This window comes from Stegostoma tigrinum, chromosome 8, assembly GCF_030684315.1.
Source record: "Stegostoma tigrinum isolate sSteTig4 chromosome 8, sSteTig4.hap1, whole genome shotgun sequence".
NCBI classification, from domain to species: domain Eukaryota; kingdom Metazoa; phylum Chordata; class Chondrichthyes; order Orectolobiformes; family Stegostomatidae; genus Stegostoma; species Stegostoma tigrinum.
In genome coordinates this window covers 44,436,224-44,459,282 of record NC_081361.1, presented here as the reverse complement: position 1 = coordinate 44,459,282, position 23,059 = coordinate 44,436,224, and the positions used below count along the sequence as shown (strand labels likewise).

Genomic DNA, 23,059 nt, shown 5'->3' with positions numbered 1-23,059 from the left:
TCAGCCACAATGGATGTTGAAAGGTCTTGCAATGCTCCCTAAAACCCGTTAATTTACATCAACAAAGCGTAGCTATTTACCTGTAGTGGATTGCCATCCTTTAACCAGGTTAATGTTGGAGGTGGTACAGCATCAGACTTGCATTCCAGGATTACCTGTCCATTTTGTAGGACAGCCAAGACTTGAGGCCCACTTTGACCAGCAATATTTGGTGGGACTGAAACAAAAACATAAGAGTAATCAAAATAAACTAGCCATCGACATAAAACTTCAGTAAATATTTCCTACTTCTTAAAACAGAGTTTGCTTGAATTTTGAAAAGTGTTAGAGAGGTACTGGGTCACTCACAAACTAGGATATTGAATGTTATTTATGATTGTTTTTTCCAGCCTATTCTAGAGACATCTGAGTTTGTAAATGGTGCAGTTCCACAGACAGGTAGGAAGAGCTCAGCATATAACTTAATCAAAAAGGCCAATTCCCCAAGTTAAGTGAGATCTCCTGCGGAGGCAAGACACCTGAAATCTCCCTCCCTTCCTGAGAGATGCCGGAAAATAGAATTGATCTTGAAAACATTTGATTCTGAGTGTCTGCGCTATTGCATCAATAGGCCCTGAAGAGAGATGAGTGGATTCGAGTGGGAGTTCCAAGCCTACCTGCGAGGGGAGAGGAATCAGAAGCTAGTATGGGAGGGTTCCCCTTCCCAATGCTCAGTTCCTCAATCAGCCACTGAGTGCTTGCAAATGAAGAATACCCAGGGGGTCTCCAGAGGGTTTGTTAGGCCGGTTTCTGGAGGCACAGGAAACCCATCTTATTATTGTTCAATTCTGAAAACACCATTAAATCTTGGTGTATGCAGGTATAATTGGATTTAGGTAACTCCTTATATAAGCACTATTTGACTTCCTGCCTCTCGTGGGTGGCTTTCCTGTGTAAGAACCTCCTCTCTGCACACTTCAAATTTCAAAGAGAACATAATTTACACGGCATGAGAAGAAGATACTGATTGGTTGTCAAGTGGACTCTGATTGCTTGAGGCATCACCATTCTAGTGCGGTATATATTGGTGCTCTCTTTGAAATTTGACATTCCAGCAATTCTGTCCCAATGAGTGTAAACAAACTGCTTCAACAGCACGTATCCTGGTTTTGTAATGTAAAGGAGGCTGTGAAGCCTCTTGTTTTTACTAAACTTGCAGCTAACATTAATGCCAAGATGACATTGTAATTATACATGGTAGATGCACACTAAAATTAATTCAAAAAAGCCTGTGCTACATAAACAAATAATTAAGCTGCTTCAGGTTTTAAGAATTCACAACTGAAACATAAACATCAATTGTATCTAAACTTTATGTCGAGTCTGGGTGTTTTGTTCACTTACCATGTACCCTTACCAAATACTCTCTGTCATCATCTCCTGCTATACTGGAAGCCAGACAAGTATATCGGCCTGTATCTTGCACCTGCCAAGTATATAAAGTTGTTAAACAAAACTGCACTTTTTAATGGTTTACATTTGCATTAATGCTTTATACATATTTACACTGCATCAGTACCCACACAAAGTGGAGCGGGCTGAAATGATGTGAAAACACCTGGAAGAGATGGTCTCATCAATTCAGTAACATTCTCAGAGGTAAACTCTTCAAACATTCATAATATTTAATTTTAGTGAAGAAACAGCAACTCATTTGAACAGGAGGGAACTGCTCAAGAGAATGATGATGAGCTTTCAGAACTGTGTTAACTCACAGAAATGCTGTGTAGGCTAAACTTCAACATAGCTGTGGTCTTGAAATAACACTTTAGTGTAATAGTCCTGATGTGTCTGAAGTGATCTTTTCATTATTACCCTTTACTAAAGTTTAAACCCTCCAATCAAGTTTGATCAGGTCACATTATAACATTTATAGAATAAATTCTATGACTCAGTATTCTGACACTCGGAAGTTACATATTGGAAACTTGAGCACCAGAGGTTGTTATGCATTATGATGTACAAGATTTTCCACCTGTTAGTGCTAATGGTTGGGAAATCACATAGGCACAGAACTCTGTATCTGCATTTTTAATATTCTGAACTGTTTTATTTCATATCTTTTCCTTATAATGTATAAAAGTGATTGACAGTGTATACAGTAGTTAAATTAGTTCTGTTGTCAAAACATTTTAATCACTCTGCATTAATGCAAAGTACAAAACGATAGCAGTTTGAAACAGTAAGGTTAGACGTGAACTGTGATGATCAAGTGTGAGACCTGTTTGAGGAAGCACTCATGCGTTCAACCTGTACAAATTTTACATTTTAAACTTTAACAAATCCCAGGAGCTCTCAACCATCTTTCAACTTATAATATCACTGAGCAGCAGAAAGTCTAGTTAGTTCTTCTTTAAAATAAAAGTTTTGACAAGATTGTTTTTCTCATCCAACCAGTTGAAACATATCTGCGAAAGTTCATGGAAGACTGGTGGCAGGATTCAATTCTCCAGCGTTCCACCAAAAAATAGCTGACGTGCAAGATGTTTCAAAAGCAGAGATAAGCACTGCACTCAAAAGTCCAAAGTTTATGTTCTGCAAATTGTCTGAAGTCATGTCACTGTTAGCCAAATTGCCCAATAATTTACAGTACAATACTGTCAAAGTCATTTATTCAGATATTGCAGGGTTTTGAATACTGAGCAGAGGTTTTAGATCCAGTAGAGTCACACAAAACAGTAGGTTCCCTACAGCTAAAACTTCCAGAGACATGAAGGTCTTCTTTTTTGTGAATCTGGGTATTCTCATGCTCGGTGGTCTGTACACCCAGCCGTCCCTCAGAATGAAATTGTAATTTGCGTTCTTATTCATTACATGGTAAAAGTTCGCATCATCTGGAAGTATGAGCACTGAAAAACCAGAGGTAAAGCACATTATTATTCACGTGTGCTTTCATAATATTTATTGTACAGGTCCAACTGCTTCCTGGATATAGAAATATCAATTGCTGGGAGGAACAGAATTAATGTATTGCAAGGTTTCAGAATGTATTACAAAACAAGAGAAAACCTTGGAGTTACACCATCCTTAGGTAAACTAAATAACTAAAAATTGTTATATTTCAGACCATTCTCAGGACGAGCATTGTTGGTCAAGATTCAAATTCATTTCATATTCCTAGGTGCCTGATAGTACATGGCGTCTTCATGACAGCTTGTACAATCAAATAGCTTTGTTCAGCCACATCTGAGACCAGTGAAGAGTCAGCCAAGCATACACTTGCCCAGGTAAAGATGTCAGATTTTCCTTCCTAAAGGACAATACAAAACCCCAATTGCTTCACGAATAATCCAGCAACTACATGGTCACTTCTGCTGACATGATGCAGTGTGAAAACACTGAGAAAAGCAATCCTTTCCTTCAGCATTGGACAGGAATCTTGAAACTAACACAACTGGGGGCACATTAAACAAACATGAATCAGTGATCCAGGGTATGACATTTTTCTGAGGGCAATGATAGATGCACAATAAAGCCAGCTTTGTTAGTGACACTTGAATCCAGTGGATTGATTTTTCTTTTCTTTGAAACCTGATAGGGACAATAAGCCGCAGAGGCATTGGGACCCTTAAATTTAATAAGGCACTTTGTTTAACACAGTCTGGATTGTACATTTTAAATCACAACAGAATTAAACCTGTGAGTCCTTGTTTTTACTTTTCACCAGGAAATGGTGGGGGGAGGGTTGCTACAGATTACCTGTTTGGCAGCAGTGACCCCACCGATATTTCTTATCTCTCAGCCATGGGCCAAAAGGAGGGGAACAAAAGATTAATTTCAGTAACAGAAAACATCTTTTTGGAATAACCAGTTAGAATAAGACTGAACAAAACAGAACAATGTAATAACAATGTGAATAATTCAGGAATTAATGCCACAACCAATTCCAGATGTGCATCTTTCACTCAGTATGGGTTTAAGAGTGATGGGTGTGTGGAATGCACTGACGGCAGTGATAGTGGAGGGGAATAGAGACTTTTAAGCGACTCTTGGATTGGCACATGGAGGTTAGTAAAATGTAGGGCATGCAGGATAGATTGATCTTAGTAGGATAATAGGTCGGCACAACATCGTGGGCCAAAAGGCCTGTACTGTGCTGTACTGATCTATGTTCTATGTTAACATTCTCTGTAAATACAGAATGATGTAAAGACAACAGTTTAACCCAGATTTACTGACTCAGTGCACTTATAAGTAGGTTGGAGAGTAGAATGAATGCCAACAATGTAAAAGTATGAAGATCCCTAATGGAGAGCATTTACACAATCTGAATTTCCAATTATTTGTGGAAATAAAAGAATATAATCTGAATTCATATTGTTTCTCTGGAAACCAGTGATGGCTAAATGTACCTGGGCATTTAATATTCTCAACACTTCACCACCACGAAGGACATGAATTGCATCTGTCTGTGGCAGTGGCCTTCCATCCTTAATCCAGGTCAGTTTGGGAGTTGGGACACCACTGGCAACACAGTGAAGTTCCAGGGGGTTGTTCACGACTACAGAAGCTTCCTCTGTGAAATTGGAGCCATTTATATGAGGGGGATCTATAATGAAAAGATAAAAATAAATCTTAGCTTGATATTTTTAACTCTTCGTGCAAAGTTACCTTAAGTAAATGAACTGAAGGATTAAAACCAAGAGACCAAACCTAATTAGGTTCAAACTTTAAATAGATAAAGCAGTTGAATTAAGGGCTTTGGAATTGTAAATAAACTAATTTCATTATGTGGAGTTTTAAACACTTACTGTTTACAAAGTCATTTGCAGTTACCAGCATTTTTGGATCTGCTTACTGTTCAACATTTTGATATCGCTATTTTCATTCTATAATGCTACCTTATTTGCCATGATGGACCCGCATTAAGATTGATCTTTGCAAAAGGACAAGTAGTAGTAGGAGCAGAAGCAGACCAATCAGCTCCTCAAATGTACCATCATTCAATGACATTCAACATTATTTTCTCACACATCCCTATATCCCCTATCTTTTCGTATGCAGAAATTCATTAATCATAGTCTTGAACATGGCTGAACCTTTCTTCCACCCCACACACACATATTCTCTTCCCCCACTCTCACACACACTCTCTCTTCCCCCTCTCTACGCAACAACCACACACATATCCACACACACACACCTCTCTCCCCAACCTACACACATACAGTTCTCTCAGGGCAGTGACTTGAAAGAAATTTGGGGATTTACATAAACGTATTAATCAATTAAAACCTTCTAACTGATTAAAGATTAAACAGCATCTTAGGTTTGTTTAATACATCCTCACGCTTTGATCTCTTACTTTTAAATTCTGTATCTGATGCCACCTCTCTCACTGATACCTGAAGGAGGAGCGACGCTGCGAAAGTTAGTGTTTTCAAATAATCCTGATGTACTAGAACCTGGGGTGATGTGATTTCTGACCTTGTCCATCCCGGTCCAACACTGGCACCACCACATGAAGAAGAATCTCTTCAGTGCTCTGGGCAGGCGTATTCAAAGATCCACCACCCTCCAAGTGAAGAAATTCCTCCTCATCTTTATCCTAAATGGCCAGCTCCATTTGTGTCCCTTGGAAATAGTAAACCCCAGCCAGGAGAAATATCCTTCTGTATGCACCCTGTCAATCTTGTTTAAATGAAATTCTAAATTTCAGGGAATACTGGAGCACTCAATTTAATAACTGCACAATCCCTCCATCCTGAAGTCACTGCATGAACCTTTGTTTCAATGACTCGCAGCAAGTACATCTTTCCACAGGTAAGGTGACCAATATAGCCATACAATTCTCAAGATGTGGGCACACTAAGGTTCTATATAACTGTAACATGACATCTATCTTCAGATTCTCTCATAAGGAAGTCCAGCAAACCGTTTGCCTTCTTAGTGATTTGCTGTGCCTGCATGTTAAAATTCACTGACTCGTGATCAGGTACACAAAGTTACTTTGAAGTTCATCACTTCTCAAACTCTTAGCATTTAAGGAATATTTCACATTTCTTTTTCCAACCAAAATGGTTAACCTCACATTTTTCCAAATTGTACTTATTTTGCCAAATGTTTACCCACTCACTTAATTTCTCCAAATCCCCAGAAAGCATCCTTGCATCATTTGACAACTCACATCCACCTAGAGTGTGTTATCTACAAACTTAGAAACATTATTCTTAAACCCCATATCCAAATTATTAATGCAAAGTGTGAAAAGCTGGGGCCCCAGCACCTACTGTTGCAGTAACCCACCATCCACAAGCTGCAAACCTAAAAATGACACTTTTACCCCTATTATACTATCTATCAACCATTTTATGGAATCATGGAATGCCTACAGTGTGGAAACAGGCCATTTGGCCCATCAGGTCCACATCAACCCTCCAAAGAGCATCCCACCCAGACACACCTCCCTACCCTATCTCTGCAACTCTGCATTTCCAATGGCCAATCTGCCTAACCTGCACATCTTTGGATTGTGGAAGGAAACTGAAGCATGTGGAGGAAATGCACGCAGGCACAGGGAGAATGTGCAAATTCCACACAGACAACCACCTAGGTGAACCTGTCTCCCTCGCACTGTGAGGCGGCAGTGCTAACCACTGAGACACTGTGCTGTCTCAATCCATGATAATATATCCTCCCCAATCCCTATGCTCGGATTGTTTTAACTAACCTCCTGTGTAAGATCTTATTGAAAATCTTTTAGAAATTTAAAAATACCACATCCATTGGTTTCCCTTGATTTATTATGTTATTTACCTCCAAGAACATGAGCTTTTCATAAATCATAAATCCATGTTGTTTCAGACTAAATCTGCTGCTATTTTCTTAGTATTATGTTAATGCATCTTTTATTATTAGAATTATGCCTACAACTGATGTTATGTTGAGAAGTCTCCACATTTCCCATTTTTTTCATCCCCTCTTGTTTTAGGTTTTTAAAATTTCCTCTCTCATGTTCTGTCTTATGTCACACACTGAAACTGACAAATACGGCAGAGGAGTCAAAATAGAAATTGCTGGTGAAACTCAGAAGGTCTGGCAGCATCTGTGGGAAGAAAGCAGAGTTAACAGTATGAGTCCAGTAACTCTTACTCAGTGCTGAAGAAGGGTCACCGGACTTAAAACAAGCACAGTTAATGTTTTAAGTCCGGTGACCCTTCTTCAGCACTGAGTAAGAGTTACTGGACTCATACTGTTAACTCTGCTTTCTTCCCACTAATGCTAAGTTTCACCAGCAATTTCTGTTTTTGATTTCAGATCTCCAGCTTCTGCAGTTCCTTGTTTTATTTTAGGGAACAGACGTAGGCTATTCAGCCCTCAGCCTGCTCCATCATCTTATAATATCATGGCTGGTCTGATATTAGACCTTAAACGAATATTTCTGCCTACCCTGATTATCTTTCACCATCTCCCATAACTTTTCACTGCTTTGCTTACCAAGAATCTATCCATGTTGTCTTTAAAAATATTCAAGGACTCTGTTTCCACATCTTTTTAGGAAGAGAGTTCTAGAGTTCTAAAGATTCAGCCTTTCTGAGAGGAAATATTTTGCCTTATCTCTGTTTTATATGGTGATCCCTAATTTTTAAACAATGACTACTAATTCTAAATTTTCCTATAAAAGAGAGCATCCTTTCCACTCCTACCCTTTCAGGACCCATCAAGATCTTACATACTTCAGCCTTGTGTATTTTTTTTAGAAAATGTATATCTATCACCTGATCATAGGGAGAAGTTATTAGTTATGTTTCCATTGTTGACGAGGGGATCTTTCCAACTTACCCAGCACTTTCAAACTGAAGTGTTTGTTCACCTCACCAGCTTCATTGGCTGCCACACAGGTGTACTTTCCAGTGTCTTTCACATCAGCCATAGAAATCTGCAATGACATTCCCTGGTTTTGAACAGTCATATGAGGGCCTAATTTGAGAGGCAATGCTTCTTTAAGCCAGGCTAGTGTTGGAGTTGGAGTCCCATCAGTAATGCAGGTTAGGGAAGCTGAATTTCCCTTTATTACAGTGAGCTCTTCTGTGCCACCCGCGTCATCCAACCTTGGAGGGACTGTAAGGGACAAATGAGGCTTAGTTAAACAACTTAAAGTCTCATTTAATCAAACTCTCCTTTTTTTTTCATGATAAAATTGTAAATGAGCATTCACAAATTCATGACAATGGGGGAATGTTTCCCCCACATGCCATATATATCCGACAACATGCCGCTTCATGCCTGAATGTGACCACCCAACCTGCCACCTAACAGGCTGAATAAAACAGAAATGGAGCAAATGTTGGCCACTAGTGGGTTGCTGCCCAAGAACAGTGTTGGAATCTGGGCTGCTGGTCCAATGGAGTTTAGAAAACAATACACCCAGGCACAGAACTCACTGGCTGTAATCTGGGAAGAATACTGGTCACCGATTTAAAGGGGCATCTATAGTGGGTCTGAGACAGGTGCAACCAAGTTAAAGGTTCTCTGGAAGGAAAAGGGATTTTTACTGTTTAGAAATAATTGGGTGACTTGGAAATGTTGAGTGTTTATTATTTTTAAATTTATTCTTAGCTTTTTAATTGAAACCAAGGATTCTAGAGGATTTTACAGCAAAGACAGGAACATGGAATGGATTAAAGATAAATCAATGTTGAAAACAGGGATGTGTGCGGAAGGTTTAAATTTCCATATCTGCCTCTCCATCAATGGCCAAGAGATCTAGGTGAAGGGAAGAAGGACGATCTCAAGGTTTGATGATAACCATCTCTGAACAATCCCCCTACAGTTGTAAAGAATAGGCAGGGGAACTTCCATAATTATCAAAATAGTCCAAAACAACAGAAGTCAGCAGCTTTGGGATCATATAGTGAATTTGGTCCCATGAACTGAAAGGCTACCTCTCAGAGGGAATCCCATGCTGCTTCTCCTAGAAGTTTTGTCGTATTGCAACCTCTTCCACTGAAACAGATACTTCCATGCAGTAATGTTGGAGTTGTTATGTAAATACAAACAATGTTAAATGCTATAAAATTTTAATTATATACTACTCCATAATGTGACGATAAGTGCTTTAAGAGGGATTTGGTCTATCCTAATTCTCTTGAAGAGAGGTGTTGTAGACCATGTACCAAGGTACCTCCTCCATGGAAAGCAGAGCAAATCATTTTAGGTTTTTGTTAAATAAAACAAAAGAAGCATGAGCAGGTGGAGTCAACTCTCACAGTCCTATTTTTTTTTCAGTTGTTGAAATTGGGCTTTCTGAGTTGAAGCTGCTAGATGCACCTCTCTCTCTGCTGCTGCAGCAAAATGCTTGAGTTCTTTCTCTGCTGCTAGATTCATTCTGTCAGTATTCCTTCTCCTGGACTGAAGGAGATATCAAGTGAGGGGCATTGATTTTACTGAATTTTCCTTTGACAAAAGTTTGTTTATGGGATGCTGCTACATTGGAATAGTTGATGCATAGTAGTTAAAATATACATTGTATTATTAACTATTTCAATTGATTTAAAGTAATGCCAATTTTCTTTTGTTTGTATTTTAACTGTGGTGTAAGAATAAAGTGTATTTTTCTTAAAGCCTAGTAGTATGACCAGTCAAATCACATCTGGAATGCAGTGCTTTACAGATGCCTTTAAGTAAGATAAAAGTTCGGATCCAGGCTATCTCCTTGATATGTTTTGATGGGGTTTGGTCTGGTCTATAACAATAAATATCATATACCACTGTGGAAATGCTATAAAGTAATGCACAATCTTTGCTCAAGAACTCACCGTACACTATTAAGTTGTAATGTTTGTTATCTACACCAGCTCGATTAGAAGCCACACAAGTATATGTACCAGCATCTGACACTTGTGTTTGTGCAATTCTGTAAAAAAAAACAGTTAAGTCCAGAAGTATCCAATTTTATCCAAATTGATTGGGGTCAGGTTAGTGGAAGGTGAGACTTTGCTAGTTAACCCTACTTGTTCTGAAGAAGGGTCACTGGACCCAAAACATTAACTCTTCCTCTCCGCAGATGCTGCCAAACCTGCTGAGTTTATCCAACAATTTCTGTTTTGTAACCTTATTTATTGGTGGTTATGATCTTTGTTACTCTTCAAGTACCTTACTGATGCTGATAGTTCAGGTTCTGCCATAACGTTTCTGTGATTCAGGAGTGAATAACCACCAACTCTTAATTTATCATACCTTTTTCTCAGCAGTACTGATATGTCACATCTTCTAGATCTCGGCCTTTCAGTTAAGTTTCCTAATTCAATGAAATTTGGAAAACTAACCTCAAAACCTTCCCAGCAGACAGAAGTCTGATCTGAGAGGAAATGGGCAGAGGTAGTCCATTCTTTAGCCAGTTCAGCTGTGGAGGTGGGGAGCCTGAAGCCATACACTCAATGTTAACAGAGTTGTCCAATATAGTTGTGACTTCCTGGTTCCCATTCAGATCACTGTATATGGTCGGTGGAACTAAAACACAAATAATAGACATTTATATTTTTGCAAATGTTTGTGACTCATCATTTTATGTCTAGCTTGTGATTTTGAAAGAATACTGACTAATAAGGTTGTTACAATCTGAATAGCTCCTTTCCAGAACTTTGAAGCCTTAATATGTACAAATATTACAAAACAAAATGAAGAAAGAATCAAATGAAATACTCTATGATGAAGTATTCCAAAGGTACATCAATATTGTTATGCATCAAAGACAAAAAGGTCAGTAAGTTAATTTTAAATGATACATTCATATGTTCTAGTTGCCAACTCTCCTGTCCTAAAGGTTTCAAATATATGCCTAACTTTAGTCCTTGTAGCCATTAGTAGCACTCTAGTGCTTCATGAGAATTGTCAGTGTGAATTATGCAGATCAGTTTTATCAGCGAATTTTGACAGGCATTTTCACCATGTGGGAGTGGTGCGTGGGGATGGGAGGTCAGAGGGGTGGTGGCTAGGGGAGTGTTGGGGGTTGTTGAAAATTGTTAAATACAATCCTGTAAACATATACATTTTCCAGCAGAGGTCACTGGATGGTAATTTGAAAACTTCCTTTAGAATCTTGGATAAAATCTCAACATGGTACCGTTACAGTTTTCTCACCTAACAGTGAGATTCAAACGTCACTCCAGGGTTTGGGCATATAAATTAGGCATCAAATGTTACAATACTCCAAGGTGTTGCTTTTCAGATGGTTCTTTATTGCCTGCTTGATCTTTTCTGTGTATCCCTTTGAATTAGTCAAAGAACAGCAGAGATTTTTTTCAAGGTTCTGGCAGGAGTGCTCTCCTCGACCAAAACTATCTGCTAACATCTTACTGCATATAAAATGGCAGCTGATTAAAGTTACAAATAACAGGTAATGCATCATGTAAGGCATTTGGAGGTGTCATGATAATGTGACGAGGTACTATATAAATGGAAGTACTTTCTTTTGATTTTCATCCTCTGCATTTTGAAGTCCACAAAGGCTAACTGAAACTACTGTCCTGACTGAGTTTAGGCACATCAACTTGGGAAGGCACTGAACTTGGCTTTTAAATTGCTTTGTTGCAACAGCACATAAACAGATAGCCAAGTAGATAAAATCATTATAAGAAAGGGGTCATGCGTTTAAGACAGAGATGACAATTTTTTTCCCCCCTCAGAGTGTCTTGAGAATTCTCTTCCTCAAAAGGCAGTGGAAGCAAAGTCTTCACTTATCAAGAAGCAATCTCCCTATTCAAAAAAAAATTCAAGTGGTGAAAGGTTGTGAGGGGTAGTTCAATATTCAGATGAGCCATGACCTATTGATCAAGAGGTCAAGGGGTCTATTTCTGCTCCTAATTCATATATTCATATGTACATTTATATCCGGAATCTTTCCCCTCTTTTACTGCCCTTTTTGTTCTAAAGTTAAAGTCAGAAATAAGAGAGATGGAAAAAGGTTTTGAGTTGACAGTGCTATGATATCTTACTCACCATAAACGTTGAGATTGAAAATCCTATCTTCCTCACCAGCAGAATTGGTGGCCACACAAGTATATTTACCAATGTCTGTAGTCACTGTGCCATTAATGTGGAAGGTGCTACCATCTGGACTCACTCTGAGAGCCACAACAAATACATAAAACACATGATATTTTCCAATGAGGCAAATATAAGATACAAGAAAATTTCTCGAGGGTGTTCCTGATCTCTCCTAGCATAACTAGGGCAGGAAGACCTGAGGAATAACGTCACCAGCAGTTTACATCTTTTAGCTGGGGTTTCTAGATTTGAAACAAGATATTTGTAGAGTAAACCAAAAAAAATTCTTGGCCACATTATTTAACAGAAATCTGTCCTAGCTAAAATCTATTGAAAAGCAAATGTATTCAGGTCCTGAAGGCTTACGTGAGTATCCATAGCACAATTTTTTAAGTATTAAGAAGGAGTAATAGCTAAACTTATTTTACTTTATACAACATTAATAGAAATATACAAAATTTATTTTTCAAATTTGAAATGGGTGTGATAGCACTATCACGTCTAGGCCCTGTATGTAATAACTACTCTAGCATCTAGATGAAAGTCACCCTGTGTGAGAAGAGTTCAGGTAGTATTATTATTTACTAATCAGCATCAATTAGCAGCACAAATTAAGTGCAAGTTAACCTCAAATTGACAGGCATACTGAGATGATACGGTGCTTTGTGTAACAGAACTGCACACCAGTATTGTGTTACATCTAAGGAAAGATCAGAGACCAAAACCATAATTCCTGTGTGGAGGTAGAAAATAGATACATTGTCCGGAATGAATATTTCACATTTACGTAAAGAACGGGATGACAATGTTGCCGAGGATATTGAAATATTAGATAGCATAAAGTGACAGGGGAAATATTAAGGGGATTAGCATTTTGGAAAACAAATAATTCACCAGGTTGAGTTTAAACTTATCCCAGTATGCCAGAATTAGCAAGGGAGGAAGTAGCGGAGTCTCTAATCATCCTTTTCTCTCTGTCTCGATGTGTGGACAGGAAAACTGTTAATGGTGTATAATTGTTTGAAAATCAAAGAGGTGAAAGACTAAGTAAGTACAGGCTGGTCAGACTAATATCAGTAGTGGGCAAATTATTGTAATAAGTTTCTAATGGACAGTATGAATCGTCATTTCAAGGTATCTATGAATCAAAGACCGCATAGATTTACTAGGGAATGGTTGTATCTGTGTGAACCAATTTAATTTTTGAGGAGATAACAAGGAGGGGCAATGATGCCAGTGCATTTGTTATTGTTTTCATGGAGTTTAGGAAGGCTTTTGAAACGGCCCAACTTGTCAGAAAAATAATAGCACATGTGATCTAAGGGAAGTTGACAAGTTAAAACACACAAGTGAATCAGCAGCAGAAGCAAAGGATAAGATATGACAGGTTTTTAAGACTGGAAGACTGTTTCCAAGGGTTATCACAGGACTCTCTATTGGGTCCCTTGCTTTTTGTTAAGTTTATCAACTATTTAGGCTTAAATATAATGTGCTTGTTTAAGAAGTGTGTGGCTTATACGGAAATGGACCATGTGTTCCATACAAAGCAAAAGAAAGTTGCAGACTATAGAGAAATATCAATAGACAATTGGGGGGGGGGGGGGGGGGGGGAGGAAGTGTCAAAGTGAATTCAATAATGAGAAGCATGAGGCATTGCATTTAGAGAGGGAATAAAAGCAAGGTAATAAAAGGAAGGGAATATCCAATAAATGGTAGGATTCTACAAAGCATAGAAAATCAGAGAGGCCTTGGAATTTCTCTCCACTTTTTAAGGCTGTGGTTTCTGAATAGGAAGAGGGTCTGATTTCTCATGGATAGCAAAGAAAAAAAAGAGAGCAAATGAATCTTTTATTGTGAGTGAGACAGTGGACTCATTATGGGAATTAAGAGATTATGTTACATGTTTGGACAAGGTTTACTTGTGAAAAGTTTAAGGAATTTCCTTTACATGGCCTTGAAAGTCACAAAGGTAACATTTCTGATCCAAATTTACCTCAATCGTCCATCATCAGAAGCAGTAAGGGGTTTCCCATCTTTCAGCCACCGAATAGAAGGTCTGGGAATACCCTCAGCAGCGCAAAGCAACTTCACATTTTCACCCAGTAGAACACTGACATCACTGGGCATCTCCGCACCAAACATGTTAGGAGGAACTGTAACAGCATTGTCCAGAATAACAATCATTCTTAATCAGCCACTGTAAAAAGGACTGTATGCTCAGAAACTATTCTCTCAATGCCACTGGGTCAAAGTCTTAGAACTCCCTCTCCAACAGTATTGTGGATCAACCCACAATAGACCGTAATGGTTCAACTGGACAGCTCACCAGCTCTTTTTTTTAAAGGGGAATTAGGGATGAACAATAAATGCTGGTATAGACAGTGATGCCTGTTCCCAATGGATGAATGAAAATACACTGATCTCAATAACTCTTTAAAGCTAAACGTATGAAAATAAAGTTTTGACTTATGACCATTTCTTGTACAATGGATCATGTATATTTAAAAAACAAAAGAATCGCAGATGCTGTAAATCAAGAAAAAAACCCAGAAGTTATTTTTTTTCTTTCCACAGATGCTGCCATAAATGTCATGAACTTGCAACATTTTCTGTTTTTATTTCAGATTTTTAGTACTTGCAGTATTTTGATTTTGCATGAAAAGAGCATGGTTTCTAAAACTTAAAAAAGTGCAGCAGCCTATTGCTTTTTGATGGATTTCAACTCCACCCATTTTACTTCCTACTATATCACCTAATACCTTCTCTTTACAGAATTACATCTAGTTACCTCATAACCTAATTGTTTCTGACTCTTCAGCAACCTTGTTTGATAAATTTGGTAGAAAAGGTTTATTTGACTATAACTTCTAGCTGTTGTCACCTGGTCTTTGAAACTTTCATAATAGTAATCTAGTCGAACTCAGCTTTCAACTCTTAACCGAAGTTGCTTATTCCTGGAGTTTTTCTCTTGGATTTCTTTTGCACCCATTCTTATCAAAGACTGACAACTCGTTGTCATTTCAACAACAATTTGATTCCACCCCACTAAATCTGCTTCCCCCATAACTATCTCTTTGCTTTTGTCATTATTGTGAATAGTGAATTCTACTTCCTAGCAAATTTTTGATGAAAAAGTTTGGCTAACAAATTATTTACATTATGGCTCATGATATAGCTACAGAATCAACAACTACTTTTGTTTATGTGAAATTTTTCAACAGTAAAATTCCAATGAGTGACAACCAGTATTATAAGGAAAGAAAGGAGGAAGTTGATGGCATGGTCAATGGATGTTGAAGTCAGATACCAAAGTTACAAAACAGACAACTAATAGTGAAGTGTACAAGGGAGGAGGCTGGAGGTGAACAGTCAAAGCAGTGCACTTTGGAATTTGGGATGTAAGTTGGAGAGACTGAAAGCAGCAAAACCAGGTAGAAGTTTGAAAACAAGGACAAATACTTTGAATTCAATGTATTGGCTGCAAAATCAGTGGGCACTAGTGAATGTGGGATGATAGTGGAATGCAGAGTGCAGCAAAGTGCAAGAACCCCTTCAGATCCCTCTCACAAAACTAGTTGTCCATTTTGGAACCTGGGGAGGTCACTGATTCCCCAAGGGAGTGCAGTCAGAGCCAGCTTTGAGGGACCATGGACGGCACAGCTGTAGAGTGTAAGGAAGAAGAAAGAAGTAGCAGTAGTAATAGGGTATGTATTAGTTAGAATCACTGACAAGGATATGTTGCCTTCTGGTGCTAAGATCAAGACTGTCACTGAGCAGCTGCAAAACATTCTTCCAGGAGAGGGCGAACAGCTTGCAGCACAGTCCATACTGGTACCAATGAAATGGGGATCTGGTCCTGCCATCAGAATTTAGGCAGCTTGGAAGAAAATTAACAAGAAAGACCTCAAATGTAGTAATTTTCAGATGACTTCCAGCGCCAAGTGAGGACAAAGAACAAGAACACCAAAGAAGAGTACAGCACAGGAACAGGTCCTTTGGACCACTAAGACTGCTTTGACAGATGACATTCCACATTAAGCAGAAGTTCACCTGCACATCTGCCAATGTGGTATACTGCATCCACTGTACCTGGTGTGGCTTCCTCTACATTGGGGAAACCAAGCGGAGGCTTGGGGACTGCTTTGCAGAACACCACCGCTCAGTTCGCAACAAACAACTGCACCTCCCAGTTGCAAACCATTTCCACTCCCCCTCCCATTCTTTAGATGACATGTCCATCTTGGGCCTCCTGCAGTGCCACAATTATGCCACCCGAAGGTTGCAGGAACAGCAACTCATATTCCGCCTGGGAACCCTGCAGCCTAATGGTATCAATGTGGACTTCACCAGTTTCAAAATCTCCCCTTCCCCCACCGCATCCCTAAACCAGCCCAGTTCGTCCCCTCCCCCCACTGCACCACACAACCAGCCCAGCTCTTCCCCTCCACCCACTGCATCCCAAAACCAGTCCAACCTGTCTCTGCTTCCCTAACCTGTTCTTCCTCTCACCCATCCCTTCCTCCCACCCCAAGCCGCACCCCCATCTACCTACTAACCTCATCCCACCTCCTTGACCTGTCCGTCTTCTCTGGACTGACCTATCCCCTCCCTACCTCCCCACCTATACTCTCTCCACCTATCTTCTTTTCTCTCCATCTTCGGTCCGCCTTCCCCTCTCTCCCTATTTATTCCAGAACCCTCACCCCATCCCCCTCTCTGATGAAGGGTCTAGGCCCGAAACGTCAGCTTTTGTGCTCCTGAGATGCTGCTTGGCCTGCTGTGTTCATCCAGCCTCACATTTTATTATCTGCTTTGACATATGATGCCTTTCTATGCTAAAATCCTTTTGCCCCCAAGTAATGTGCATCAGTCTATTCCCTGCCTATTTACATATCTGTCAAGATGCCTCTTAAACATTGCTATTGAACCCGCCTCCAACACCTCTTCTGGCAGCGCATTCCAGGCACTATTCACCCTCTGTAAGCCAACCTTTCCTTTCACATCTCCTTTAAACTTATCCCCTTACACATTAAATCTATATCCACCAGGAAAAGACTTTTCTACTCTGAGAAAATGACTCTGAATATCCATTCTATCCATGCCTCTCATAGTTTTGTAAACTTCTACAAAGTCGCCACTAATCCTTTGAAGTTCAAGTGAAAACAAACCAAGTTTGTTCAATGTCTCCTCCGAGCTAATACGCTCCGAACCAGACAACATTCTGGTAAACTGTTTCTGCATCCTCTCCAAAACCTTCACATCCTTCTTGTAATGTGGCAACCAGAAGTGTATACAATATTCCAAATGTGACTTAGCTATAATTCCATACAGCTGCAACATGACTTGCCAATATTTATATGCTGCTCTGACCGATGAAGGTAAGCTATATGCTTTCTTGAAGTGGAGAGATGACAGATGGTGTTTAATCCAGACAAATACGAGGTGATTCATTTTCTGGGGTGGACAAGGTGAGAAATCACATGACACCAGTTCTAATCCAACAGGTTTATTTGAAAATACAGGCTTTTGGAGCCTCAGTCCTCCTTCAGGTGTCAGTGAGAGGGGTAGTATCAAACACAGAATGTATAAGTAAAAGATCAAAGGTTCACACCGTTGATGAGGATGTGCTAAACAACGGTGTGAATGTTTCATCTTTTACTTATACATTCTGTGTTTGATACTACTTCTCTCACTAACAACTGAAGGAGGATTGAGGCTCCGAAAGCTTGTGTTTTCAAATAAATTTATTCGACTATAACCTGGTGTTGTGTGATTTCTGACCATATACCTTCTTGACCACCTTATTCACTCATGTTGCTACTTTCAGGGAGCTGTGGATCTGTACACCGAGATCCCTCTGTATATTGATGCTACTAAGAGTTCGATCATTTGCTGTGTACTTTCTTCCTGCATTAGATCTTCTAAAATGAATCACCTCTTACTTGTCTGGTTTAAACACCATATTACATTTCTCCACCCAAATCTCCAGTCTATCTATAGCCTGTTGTATCCATTGGCAATCCGCTACAACATCCACAGCTCCTTCAATCTGAATCAAGTGCCAGTAAGTTTAAAACAAAGGATAAGGCAGATGAATGCATAGCTGTAAACATGGCACAGGAGAGACGGCTTTAGATGGCTAAGACACTATGGCTTGCTCTGGGGAAGATGGCCCCTGTACAAGTGAGCAGGCTACATCGCTGCAAACACTGTGTTTGAGTTATTTGCAGGACATTTCATTGAAAGGACTGTAAACTAATTCAGAAGGGGTGCAGGAACGAGAAAAGAATATTAAAGGGGAATATCAGGCCGCAGAAATTACTTGAGAGACTGATAGCACTTGTACATTAAATAGAAAGGCAATAAGTGAAGTTGGAATAAGGGAGAAAGTAATGACGTTTAAATCAAGGTTACTGTGCATGTATGTGAATGCATGGAGTATAATAAATATGGTTGGGGAGTTACAGGTGTAGACTGCAATATATAAATGCGATACTGGTCGCGATAGCAAAGAGTTGGCTCAAAAGAGGCCATGACTGCTTGTTAAGTATTTCTGGGCTCAAAGTGTTCATTAAAATACAGGAAAGGTGGTGTGGCAGTATTAGTTAAGAAAAGTAGTGCAGGACTGGGGACATTTTTGAGCAAGGGGTTAAGGCGAGGATCAATCTACTTATGTCTAAGGAACAAAAGTGATTTAATTACATTACTCAGTGTAGCCTATAGACTATCAACTAATTGGGAAGGATGCAGAGGAACGAATCTGTCGTGAAATTATAGACAGAAACCAACAGTATAGAAAAGTTATATTGCAGGATTTTATTTACCTCAACAAAAACTGGATATTGGTAGTGTAAGGGACAGCGAGAGAGAAGTATTCCAAAATTGTGTTCAGGAGCATTTCCTAATGTGTCTAATACAAGAAAGGATGCACTGTTTGATGTAGTTCTTGAAAATGAGATGGGGCATATAGATCAGATGTCAGTGAGGAGCATTTGGTAAACAGTGATAACAAGGTTTACGGTGATGGCAAAAAAGGACAACAGAAGAACCAGAGTAAAAATAATTAACTGGGTGCAATCCAACTTAAATGGGGCAAGAATGGAGCTGAACCAGATTGATGGCAATGGAAAGGGGTTGGTAAGAAAACCTCCAGTAGTTGAACAATGTGTGACCTTCAAAGAAGTGAATGTTCTGGTACAGTCAAGGTATATTCCCTCAATAGGAAAGAGAAATCAGACAAATCCAGAGCTCTCTGGATGAAAAAGGAGATTGAAATTAAGATGAAAAAGAAAAATGTGTGTTTATGACAGTGTTAGTTAGAAAATACATTTGAGAATGAAGAGAAATACAGAAGGCTCACAGGGATAGTGGAAATGCATATTAGAGAAGCAAACAGGGGTTAATGTGGAAAATCAGAAAGCCAACATAAAAAGAAGTCTCAGAGCTTTCTACAGGCACATCAATAAAGAAAGAAGCAGCAAGATCAATTAGGGATCCACAAGGAGGTTTACACCTGGAGGAATGACACGTTCTGAGGTGAAGGAAGAATTTCTTTACACCTGTTTTTATCAGGCAGTAGATGCTATCCAGGCCATAGTGACAGAGGAGAATGTTCTGTCACTAGGAGTCAAGTTTGACAAGGAGGACCTGTTAGATAGCTGTCATGACTTAAAGTTGATTGGATAAGACACATTCAAAGTTATTACAGGAAGACAGAGTGGAAACTGAGGGGGCACTGGCCACAATCTTTCAGTCTTCACTAGACTCAGGCAAGGTGTCAAAGGAATGGGGACTTATTCAAGACAGAATTAGTAGCCATGTGGAAAAAAATAGTGGGTTGATTATGAAGAGCAGTATGTACATTAAAAGGCAATTGTATTTAACTAACTTGTTGAGTTTTTCGAAAATGGAATAATGGGAAAAGTCAATGAAGATTTTTCACACAATAACTGCTTCAGGTCTGGAATGCACTGCCTGGAAATTTGGGAGAGGCATTAAAGATGATATTATGTTATTATTTTAATGGAAGCAATGTGCAAGGATATTGGGAAAAGGCAGAAAAATGCCACCAAACCAAAATGCTCATGAGATAGCCTGTGCAGACACAACAGGTTGAATGACCTCCTCCTGCATCATAGCACTTTTGTGGTTCTGAGGATATGGTATAGGCAGAATAGTTCTGCATTAAAATTAAGAGTTTATGAAGGTAAAGTTTGGAAGACGATAACAACAACATTGAAGAAGTTGCCTCAAAAACGAATAAAAACATAGATATGGTTTCAGTAGTGCAATTGAAACATTAGGATGAAATCAGGTATAATTACACCAGTTAAAATAGAAGATTTTTCTTGGTGTGGGGGGTGGGAGCATGTTATGGTGAGTAGGATGTGGGATTTAAGATTCAGTCCAAAGTTAGTTATTGTGAACTGACTGGTTCAGTTTGGCCAGACAGCAGGATGAAACAGGGGGCAAACAAGATAGCTTTAGTTTTATGGCTATTAGAAAAAGCCGTAGTCAGTTCTTCGATGTCAGGTGTAAGATATATATTTCAACATAATTCATTTCAGTGTTTGAAATCTGAACCAGTGGCATGTGGGCTTTTGTGTGTTTATGAGGGAATTTAATGAGCAATCTGTCAGTAGTTTTGGAGCCTTATTTTTAAAGCCATAATGAGAGAGGCTTTGTGCAGTCACAATGGCAACTTGTTTGTATCAGGAGAATTTTATGAGTGGAAAGAATAAACAGTGAAGAACACTAAGCTGCTTTCAGTTAGAAGGATTTGGAATTGCTTTTGTTTTGCTTCGGGGGTACTCCCAGAGCTTAGACAGCTTTTTGGTTTCAGTTGCATAAGTCCTTATTGAATTCAGATCTGTAAAATTGTTTCAGCTGAAGAAAGGAGATAAATGAGAACTATTAGGAAATAGGTTATCTCAGTGTAGGAATTTAGTTTGAATGCTTCAAACCAGAAGAATTTTGTTAGAATCCTAAAGGTGTTATTTGGAACTGAAAAGTCTAAGTTCTGTTGTGTGAATACTCAAGGAAGAGGCTAACAAACTTCTGAGACCAGGAACTGGAACCATCAGTGAAGTCAAAATTATAGATTTGATAGGGAACGGAATTCTGTATGGTATTTGAGTACAGTAAAATGGTGCTGTTGGGTTAGATGGAATATTATACCTTATTGTGTGTTCAAAATATTTAAAATGGTTATATGTAATAGCTCATTTTACTTGATTTTATCTTCATTTGTTTAACATGATAAACTTCTGAGTTATTGTTAAGCTCAAATATGCATCATTGCATATTAATCTATCAAGTTAATTTTCAGTTTGGGATCGGATTTGTCCAGTAATAACGTCAACTGAGATTGTAACATCTCACTATAATTTCCACTTATAAATAGAACATTTAGAGGCTGCAAGTTATGAAGATTGAATTTCACTTTTTTTGACCTGTTTCACTACTGCTATGCATTATAAAATGTAAAATGTTATAGCAAACAGACCCGCACAACAAACAATGTTCACTTGAATTTTTTGTCATGATGGCACAGCCTGTTTATTGCAACCTGTGGAGTCATTTAGGCTGGTATGCATCTACACTAGCACCAATTTTTTTTTGGGTTTTTGATTTTATGGGTTTTTTTTTGATTTGCTGTGCAATACATTGCAGGTTACAAGCAACCTGGAGGGAAAATTTGCAGCATCACAATATTCTTAAAGCATGATGAACGTACGCACTTTGAATAGCGAGGATGTAGTTTTTCCGTGCTGTTCCCTCCACATTTGATGCCACACAAGTGTAAGTCCCACTGTCTGTCAGCTGTGAACGAGCAATTTGGAGTTTGTTTCCTCCAGAGAGGACGTGTATCTCCAAGGACTCGGCATTTACTGAAATTAAAAATATCACAATAGAAAATTCTCTATTAGGTTGTTTTGATAAAGCCTATTATTTATTTACATTGCTACTGGAAAAAGCATAATTTGAAAAATAAATATTCTGCAGTTTGGCAATTGTAAACTTACATTATGAGTTTTGTTCCTGAGACTGATTATAGTAAAAGATAAACAACATCTATATCCCTTTTCTAAGCCTTTCATAAACACATTATTAGTAACCTTATTTCATTAGCTTTTCATTTTCTATTTAAATTTAAAGTATTTACATTTGTTTACTGAAAATATGGTAGGCAAAAATTCCAAAATACAATCTATCCAATTAGTGTGCTAACCAAATTGTGGTAAATCAATGCAGGTTTATCCTGACAAGTATTTATAGCTAGTACAGCATCTTGTCAACTACCTTCCTGGATTGACTGAGAGTCTGCAGGAGTGATAAATCTCTAAAACAGTGTTATCGACTTGACAGTAAAGCAGAGCTTTGCATCATAGCCTTTCACTTGCACATGACAGCTTCACAATTATTGAATTATCTTATATAAAACCCTGAACAAAGGCATTCCTTTAGAGGGGGCTCAACTTTCATAAGGCAAATTTGCATACTATTTACAAACTTTAATTAAGTATCAATTGATCAGGACATACAACCAACCCCTCAGGAATACATCCAGACAGAACTGGTAGCCATATGCTGGGTAATATTAATGCACCCAGAGCTATAGCAAAAAAGCAGAACAACCTTTTTCTTCATTGGTGCAGTACAACTCATATAAGATGACATTTTGTATACCAACGTGAAAATTAAGGCTCTGACCTCAGTTGTACCACTTGAGCAATAAATAGCCATCTGTACACCTAATGGCAACCTCATTAATCAGTACAGCATTATAACTAATTCCCAGAATTGATTATATGCATCTTGCTATTTACTTTACAGATAAAATTTGAAAAGCAGAAAAGAGTCAATGAAATAAAATCTGCAGGTGCTATGATTTTGTTTAAATTGAATTAAATGAAACCTTCTACTAAGAGAAGGGTGACACCAAAAGCGAGAATTATTTTTATCCAGACAATAAGATTTGTGCTGGTATTTTCAGTTATACCACTGGGGGGCATTACTTACCCAGAATGAT

At 38.7% G+C, this 23,059-nt stretch overlaps 1 protein-coding gene across 5 annotated transcripts in view; it reads right to left on the bottom strand.

Annotated features, from left to right (window-relative positions):
- The window catches only part of hmcn1 (hemicentin 1), a 545,704-nt gene that overhangs the window by 120,758 nt on the left and 401,887 nt on the right, over positions 1 to 23,059 (bottom strand). For 4 of the 5 annotated variants that reach the window (XM_059647829.1, XM_059647834.1, XM_059647831.1 and 1 more), the window contains 9 exons: positions 21,768 to 21,917; positions 14,021 to 14,180; positions 11,980 to 12,104; positions 10,308 to 10,491; positions 9,798 to 9,895; positions 7,822 to 8,100; positions 4,392 to 4,588; positions 1,384 to 1,465; positions 81 to 217 (listed from right to left, as the gene is read on the bottom strand). In XM_059647829.1, the coding sequence (XP_059503812.1) occupies positions 81 to 217; positions 1,384 to 1,465; positions 4,392 to 4,588; positions 7,822 to 8,100; positions 9,798 to 9,895; positions 10,308 to 10,491; positions 11,980 to 12,104; positions 14,021 to 14,180; positions 21,768 to 21,917 (1,412 nt within the window). The remainder of the gene's footprint in view (positions 1 to 80; positions 218 to 1,383; positions 1,466 to 4,391; positions 4,589 to 7,821; positions 8,101 to 9,797; positions 9,896 to 10,307; positions 10,492 to 11,979; positions 12,105 to 14,020; positions 14,181 to 21,767; positions 21,918 to 23,059) is intronic. The other variant, XM_059647832.1, reaches the window with a different exon arrangement.